The following is an 8,448-nucleotide window of genomic DNA, read 5'->3' on the forward strand; positions in this document are numbered from 1 at the left end:
TGAGTCCACGCGTGGCCGCGGTAACAATACTTTCTCAATTTAGTTGCATTTATCAGCCGCTGAAAATTTTTGGCTTTTCATTTCCACCTGCGTGCATGTTGACAACAGCGAATGCTAGTAATGACACGAACTGACACAATGTGCCGTTGACAAGAGAACTGCTATCAAATATATTTTGAATTGGTAATCCAAGCAGGCATTTTAAAGTGTTTTGGCCTCAACCTCAATAATTATACCTTTGGCACATATAGGAGCATCTCATATGTTTCTGCAAGAAACCCTCATGCTCCTGAATAAATTATTACGTTGAAGCCTATTATAGTATGCCAATTCGATTCTGCACTCAAGACCACCCGTTATTTGTTCCTTATCATATTCGAGGACGTACAAAGCAGCTTGTGATGTTTGTGTGGGCACCTTAGTCTGTATGAATAAATGTGTCCCAAATTAATGCAGTGCTCTCATCTGTGATGCCATGCCAGTAGGTACGGAAAAGGTACAGAAAAGAAAGAATGGTATCTTGTGTGTGTATGAGTTACCCCAAAAAATTTGTTTGCACAAAATCACTCTTAAAGATGTGTCGTATTTTTACTAAGGGTGCATTTTCCTACACTGCCGTATCTTACAGGAAAAAGAAATCAGGCTGGAGGGCTTGACCAAGCTGACTACGACTTCATGGAAAAAAGGATGAAGCATGATCAGTTTATGAAGCAGAAAGACTATGTCATCGAATCGAGGCGCATCGCACTGGAGGAACAGCGCCATGCCTGGGAAAAGGAGAAATCTCTTAGGGAAATGGAATTGAAAGAGCAAGAAATGAATCAAAACGCCTTTGACAAGGCGGAGGAAAGACGCATACGATCAGAAGAGCGTGCTGAGGAAAGGCGTCAGAGGGCAGAAGAACGTGCTGAGGAAAGGCGCGAAAGGGCTGAAGAGCGCCGCATGTTTACAGCTCAGCAGCAAAGCTTTACGAGCATCATGGAAAGCATTTTGAACAAAATTAGCACACTGGAAGATGTTGTGAGAAACAACAAATAAAACACTAGATTTTGGCAATGCAATTGCAATAAGAGTGACAAACTCATCTCAAAATTGCACACATGTTGTAACTCAACTTTATTACAGCAGCCACACAAAATAGTGTCGTTGACAGTGAGACTCCACAGAACAGAAAAAGAAAGCTGGCACCAAAGCAACGTTGAAAGCATTGTGCTTCAGACATGTGTCCAGTTAGGCACTAAACATATAAAAACATGACAGCTATTACGAACAATCACTTCTACAAGGGTAAAGGCAATCTGGAAAGCATAATGCCTTATGTTTGAGACAGTACTTCAGTGATGTGGCCTCAGGTACTCATTTAGACTGGGTGGATGTAGTTCGAAGTACTGAGACACCTGGCTGCAGTACAAACACGTGTGACAGTTAGTCAGAATAGTGGCTGCTTTGTACATGTGAGCAACTTCTTGTCGCAGCAATTTCTTACGAACAATCACTTCTACAAGGGTAAAGGCAATCTGGAAAGCATAATGCCTTATGTTTGAGACAGTACTTCAGTGATGTGGCCTCAGGTACTCATTTAGACTGGGTAGATGTAGTTCAAAGTACTGAGACACCTGGCTGCCGCACAAACACGTGTGACAGTTAGTCAGAATAGTGGCTGCTTTGTACATGTGAGCGACTTCTTGTCGCAGCAATTTCTTACGAACAATCACTTCTACAAGGGTAAAGGCAATCTGGAAAGCATAATGCCTTATGTTTGAGACAGTACTTCAGTGATGTGGCCTCAGGTACTCATTTAGACTGGGTGGATGTAGTTTAAAGTACTGACACCTGGCTGCCGCACAAACACGTGTGACAGTTAGTCAGAATAGTGGCTGCTTTGTACATGTGAGCAACTTCTTGTCGCAGCAATTTCTTACGAACAATCACTTCTACAAGGGTAAAGGCAATCTGGAAAGCATAATGCCTTATGTTTGAGACAGTACTTTAGTGATGTGGCCTCAGGTACTCATTTAGACTGGGTGGATGTAGTTCGAAGTACTGAGACACCTGGCTGCCGTACAAACACGTGTGACAGTTAGTCAGAATAGTGGCTGCTTTGTACATGTGAGCAACTTCTTGTCGCAGCAATTTCTGATTTTTTTTAAAATCCAGAAACGCAAATTCACTGATGACCTTCCCAAATCCCCATTCAACAGCCTGGCGAACACGACTCATGCTAGTGTTGAATTCCAACTGCGTTGTCGTCAGCGAAGAGCCGCCATAGGGCTTCATTAGGAGTGGCTTCAGTGGGTATGCAGGATCGCCGTATATGACGAACTGGTGGGGCCCCACCAACTTTTCAAGTTTCGCATAGAGGCCACTGCTCTGGAGTATCCCTGCAACAACAACAACAACAACAGAAAAGGAATTCAACTGACTAACAAAATAAGACAACATCGCTCATGTTAAAATTAGTACTTTAAGTAAACATTTGCCTCACCAACTATTCCTCAAGGGGTCAAGAAAGCTATGTAATAGCAAGTGTGAACATATGCGGAAAACTATTTTAAACATATCGAAGTGAAAAGGGAGGAGAACAAGGCTCAGGTTGGCACCAAAGCAATTTTTGCCCGTACTTACCTTCCTGAACATATATTTATGAAAGAGACAAGCCATTCCAGGTACCTGACTGTCTCCTAAAAATATCAATGCAAAGTTCTTTCACACAAGACACAGGGCAACCTACCTGCATCATGCCGCCTTCCAGGATAAGGGCCGTCAAGTTGGCACACAATGCCATTGGGACACATCACCGACTGGTACTTGAGCATGTGCATCCGCTTATGGCCAGAAAAATAATCGCGTTGGTTCCTTTTGGGTCGGCATATGGGGCGTGCCGTGCCGTCGATAAATGCCCAGCAGTTTGTCAGCGCTGCACCACGGTTCCGGATGGCCTGCAAGACAAAATTAAATGTGATCAAAGCTCAGGCTGTACTTAAGCGTAAAATGGTATCTGTTATTTTAATAACCTTTCTTACATAGAACCCTCTGTCGTACATTATATCGCCCATAATGTATACGTACTTAAGTGAAATCTTGTAGCTTGAAATACACAACCTGCGCTGATCACGTGTAACGTAGTCTACATGGCTATTTTATGCGAACCTTCCTGAGGTGATGTGCCGTTCGACCTAAACTGAAGAGGCTAAGATTTCTGTGTCAAAATAATTTTTCGAACAATATGTTGATTACGTGTGACAGATATAACTGCTTTATAGATGTCTTATGTGCGAATATGAGTAGTTCCAGTAACCGCAATGCTCCCGCTTGTTATGGCTATTGTCTTCTCTATTTTATAGCGGCACATGTCGACGGCTTGTGAATTTCTAACTTTCTTATTTCCATCTACCGCTGCAACTTTAGTCCTCGATAAAACAGAAAAGCTGAAATAACAGTGAAAACAAGGCACAGTACCATACAGGGACAAAAAAAAAATGACGTTGTGTAAACAGACAGCAAAAACATCTGTTCTTATTTCTGTTCAGTACCAGCACGAGGCTGGAAAAAAAATAAACAGTCAACTTACATTTGCAAACTCTCCAAGGGTGGCAGGACACAGCCAGTCATCGTTGTTGCAGTCTTCAAGCAGATGATGAAACTCGCTTACGATGTAGAAAATAACTTCTGACGCCACACTCGACATCACTGATGAATGCCTGCCGAATATAGTTTCGAGATCACACCACCTGTTTGGGTAGGCAAGGCGTCGAAGCGTAATACACAACGCCTCCCGACCGGGCACAGTCACATTTTGAGCACTCTTCACGGTCTCCGGCAGTTTAAGAGCACGAAACAAGTTATTGAAATCTTCTTTCTCAAATCTAAATTGCTGCCTGAACAGTGAGGGCTCTATGTTGTCAATGTCGAGCAGCCCGCGCTGCGACCGATAGCAAAGCAACTCCGACGTTCTCTCGTGCCTGAAGTGGTACTCCAAGTCGTCCAACGAACCATTCAGAAGCTCTCGCTGCGTCTTTGTCATCAACAGGTCATCTATTTCATTCCAGGACAACGTTGACAGCAGGTAACGCTTGCACAACACACTTCCAGACATTGCTGAAACAATGATCGGCACGCATCAATGCACCACACCATGACAACACTGGCTTGGCTGAAATACTCATCTTGGATTGAATTGGCTGCCGCAGTGTTCATACTTCCCGATAGATGGAGCTACGTGGTCCCTCTTGTCGCGCGTCACGTACGTGTAGCTAAAAGCGTTTCAGAGAGCGTGCACGTAAAGTACGTAGGCTTTTCACGTTTGCGTACGTGAAGTCTCTACGTACGTGTAACTAAAACTGTCTATTGTCTCCACTCTGTACGGAGCGGCGGGCGAGGAGGACATCGAAGCACCCGCCGGGGAAGAACGCCCTTACCTGACCTCCCTGCAGCCTAGCGCACCACAGGAGAGGGCACGCACCCGGGCCGCGTTCCTAGCTCACACACGCTAGATTAAACCGGGTTCGCCGACTCACCCAACAGGCTTTCACTCATACGGAACCTCACGGCTACGGCGATGGCAGCGTCGAGGAGTGCCGCAGCACCCGCTTCGAGCTCCGCAATATCCATGTTTTTCGTTGGTTATAGTTCCAGTAACCGACCTAAATTGTGTATCACCAGAACCGTCAACGTCTACGGAACCCAGGGGCACCATCCTCTTGGACCTAGGCCCGTTTCCGGCGGCTGCACAATTTCAAGAAGCTGCCAGGTGCACGGCGTCGGAGCTAGCATTCATCAGAGCTAAGACGTGGCGGCGGCCGCCGCGTCGCGTCGGTGCGGCGTCTGGCACACGACACTGACCAATGCCTTTGCACTGACACATATGGCGTCTCAAGAAATCGCTTCTGTTGCGGCGGGCGCCTCAAATGGCGCGCCGTCCCAACCGAAACCCGTTACGGAGGAAGACGGCATGGATTTTTCCGAAGCCTTAACTCCTCGTAAAGATGAAACTACTGCAACGCTTCTCGCGGACGCTGAGGACCTGCGACGGTTTACGAGAAAAGCCGACGAAGAGGGATGGCAGATGGTGCTAACGCTCCGCGAAAAACGGCAGCAAGCGAAGGATAGCCTGCAGGCGATACGGAACGCGCAGAAGGAACACAACTCAGCCCCCATCCGCCGACGCAGGGTGCGACGGAACAAGATACCACCACTGCCGCGGGATGACTTCAAGATCATTCTCCGCCCGCACCAAGGACTCCCGTTGAAAACTCTAACCAGCCCGATGCTAGCAGAAGCAGTGATCGCGGCCTGCCACAACAAAGTAAAGGGTGAACATTTTATACTGCGCATAAAACAGGGCTCAAACATCGCAATAGTCTCAACGTCTGAGGAAGAGACAGCTAATCTTTTACGCAAGATCACAGCTCTCACAGTCAATGGCAAGTCGCACGCGCTCAATGCGTACTCTGCCACAGGAGAAGGCGCCGTCAGAGGTGTCATTCATGGACTCCCGCAGCACACGCCCGGAGAGACAATCAAGGCAAACCTCCGAGTCCGTACGCAGGGCATCGAGATAATCCAGGCAAGAATGCTAGGGGACTCGAAGAGCGCTGTCATCACTTTCCTCGGCACGGTCCTACCGCGCTTCGTCTACTATTGCGGTGGGGAAATGACGTGCCATCCATACTACAACTCCGTGCAGGTTTTTAAGATTTGCCACAGCGTCGGCCACTGCACGGACGTTTACCCGCAACCGGACACAAAAGTTTGTGGAATCTGTGGGGCGCTCGAGCCCAAAGACGGACACGAGTGCTCGCCGCGACGTGTCGCTTGCGGGCGGCAGCGCCTCACGGGCGATCGAATCTAAAAAAACGCCTGAAGCAAACTCGACCACAAGACCGACCGAGCAGCGGAGCGCACAAAGCTGCTCAACAACACCGACCCCGGTGATTTGCACCAGAAGACGAAGAATTGGAGCTCAGCGACCTTCCGGAGTTCCCTCAATGGCAAGAGGGAGCCCCCTCAAAACCCAGGTAAGCAGGAAGATCGAGATCCAGATCGTGATCGCGTACCAGACGGTGGAATCGTCAGAGATCTAGGTCAACATCCTGGGCACGCAATGTCAAGCCTCTAGCCCCCAAACAGGAGAGGACTCCGCAGGCTAAACATCAGACGGTGGCCACCGCCACACAACACTAAGCTGGGCGCGAATCTGCCGATCCAGTAACTCAGAGTCTAGCCTATCAAAAGATTTTGGAGAACAGAATATTAAAGGACAGTGAGTCTTGAAGAAATTCGAAGGGAGCTAGCTGGTTTTAAACAAAGGAATGAGCCCCACACGAACAAAGCCAAGCCAGGAGAAACCAAGAACGCCAACCCACAGGTGACAGATAAAGACGATAAACTGGATACCATAGCCCGACAAATCCAATTTCTTTTCGCAGAGCTGTACAAGCTCAAACGACAGATAGAGGACTCCTCTTGTCACGCCATGAAAGAGGGGCCGAACAAACCAAAATGTGCCAGCCCAGGGACTCCTGAGGGCGTATTCTGTAAGAGTCCACCTAGTGCACTGTCCATTTCGGCCGCTGCTGATTGGATGTAGCTGTACGAGAGAGGAGGAGACGAGCGGCCCCAGCCAATCAGCAGCGGCCGAAATGGACAGTCCACTAGGTGGACTTTTACAGAATACGCCCCCTGCATGCAGGTCTAAAGAGAGAGAGCTGACCGACACCAAAAGTACTATAGATGGCTAATCGCCACACGAGAGTAGCCGAAAACCTCGAGGTCTGGCAGTGGAACTGCAGGACTCTTAGAACTAAACACGCAGCACTTCTGAGTTTTATAGATGCGACGCCTGTTTCTCCGGATATCATATGCATACAAGAGCCATGCAAGAAGATACCGAATTTCAGAGTATACAAGATGCGCACGCACCCTGACCATCCTCAAATAGCAGCACTGACACGGGCGGACATTGGGGTGAGCGTGGACTACGTCCCTAACTGCGGTGTCCAACATCAGGTTCTAACGGTCTGGCCATGTAGACGCTGCAAACCGAAGACAGTTATTGTCAACGTCTACAGCCCACCTAGAGACAGGAAGGCAAACATCAACGTGCTTCTTTTTAACGTCGGGATGAGGAGACTGGCCCTAGAACTCATGCAAGCACGGGACCTCAGATGTACAACCTACGCCGATGACATAACGTTGTAGGCACACCGGGGTTCCTACGGAGAAAAACAAGAACTATTACAGGAGCCCATAGACAAGCTGGTAAACTTCACCAAGCACTCGCGTATGACGCGCACCCGAAAAATCAGAGTTCATGCGCGTACGCAGCAAGCGTCATAAGAAAGCTGCCACACCAAGGATAGACTTACATCTCGACGGCCAGGCCATCCGTGAAGTCGCCCAAATGAGAGTGCTCGGCCTACTTATCCAAGAGAACGGCAACGTCGATGCCACAATTCGGAGCTTAAAACCAACCGTTAAGAGTGTGGCAGGGATGATATGGCGAGTTGGACGCAGCCGCAACTTACTCGCGGAAGAAGAAATTAGGCTGGTGCAAGCATTTGCGATTAGCCGCATCACTTACGGCCTGCCGTTCCAAAACCTTAACCAAACTGAAATGAAGAAGGTGGGCACCCTTATCAGAACGGCATACAAATCCGCTCTGGGACTCCCGAACACAGTCAGCACGGAACGCCTGGAGCGGTTGGGTATTTACGACAACATGCCGCTGCAGTTCTGATATCGCAAAGAGAAAGGCTGAGCTCTACGCCCCAGGGCCGCTCTAGTCTCCAAAGGCTGTGATACAACGCCCGACCCCTGTTCTGCGGAGACGAAACAGACTTGTTATCACGAGATTTGAATGAGCACGTCCATATCTCACCCATACCAAGAAATATGAGTGCCAGGTACCACGCAGGCCGCAGACAGGCCAGGACGAGGACTCTGCAGAAGCGATTCGGCAAGAATCCGGCCGCCAACTACACGGACGCGAGTGCAGCCACTCGCAGGGACTTCTACGCGATCGCCGCAACCAACAGTCACCACGATAACCGCTACGGTTAAGGCTACCTCGGTATGCACAGCAGAGGCAGCGGCAATAGCGCTGGCGATACGAGACGCCGACTTCAAGGGTCAGTCGGCACATGTGCTTACTGACTCGCAGGCTCGACTCTTCATCCGGGGAATGCTACCGCGCAGCGCCTGAAGAGTGCTCGGCTCACGACTGGACCTGAACCACGGCATTACGTAGTACCCCGTGCACAACGGACTCGACGGGAACGAAAGGGCAGAACGCACAGCTTCAGGAAGCAACGACCGAGCAGCGGCCAGAACCCTAGAGGAACCATTCTCCGCAGTACGTGCCATATTAGAGAATCAGAGGAGGGAGAGGCGAACCTACGGCCCTCTGCACTCCAAACTAAATAGAAGATAAGCCCAAGACTAGCGTCG

The 8,448-nt window shown here is 49.0% G+C and overlaps 1 protein-coding gene across 1 annotated transcript; it reads right to left on the minus strand.

Moving 5' to 3' along the window:
* Positions 1-1,851: 1,851 nt before the first annotated feature.
* On the minus strand, positions 1,852-3,750 carry LOC142558232 (uncharacterized). The gene is made up of 3 exons (XM_075670385.1): positions 3,572-3,750; positions 2,732-2,939; positions 1,852-2,381 (listed from the first exon to the last, which is right to left on the minus strand). Exons 1-3 carry the CDS (start codon positions 3,686-3,688, stop codon positions 1,990-1,992), a joined length of 717 nt encoding a protein of 238 aa, XP_075526500.1. The 5' UTR covers positions 3,689-3,750; the 3' UTR covers positions 1,852-1,989.
* Between the last annotated feature and the right edge of the window lie 4,698 nt (positions 3,751-8,448).

The sequence above is a fragment of the Dermacentor variabilis genome, chromosome 9, assembly GCF_050947875.1.
Source record: "Dermacentor variabilis isolate Ectoservices chromosome 9, ASM5094787v1, whole genome shotgun sequence".
In the NCBI taxonomy this organism is placed as follows: domain Eukaryota; kingdom Metazoa; phylum Arthropoda; class Arachnida; order Ixodida; family Ixodidae; genus Dermacentor; species Dermacentor variabilis.

Coding starts and splice junctions, on each gene's coding strand:
- LOC142558232 (XM_075670385.1), bottom strand. CDS start 3,688: ATGTCGAGTGTGGCGTCAGAAGTTATTTTCTACATCGTAAGCGAGTTT. Junction 2,940..3,571: donor CCCTTGGAGAGTTTGCAAAT/GTAAGTTGACTG, acceptor TTTGTCTTGCAG/GCCATCCGGAACCGTGGTGC. Junction 2,382..2,731: donor TGGAAGGCGGCATGATGCAG/GTAGGTTGCCCT, acceptor TTGTTGTTGCAG/GGATACTCCAGAGCAGTGGC.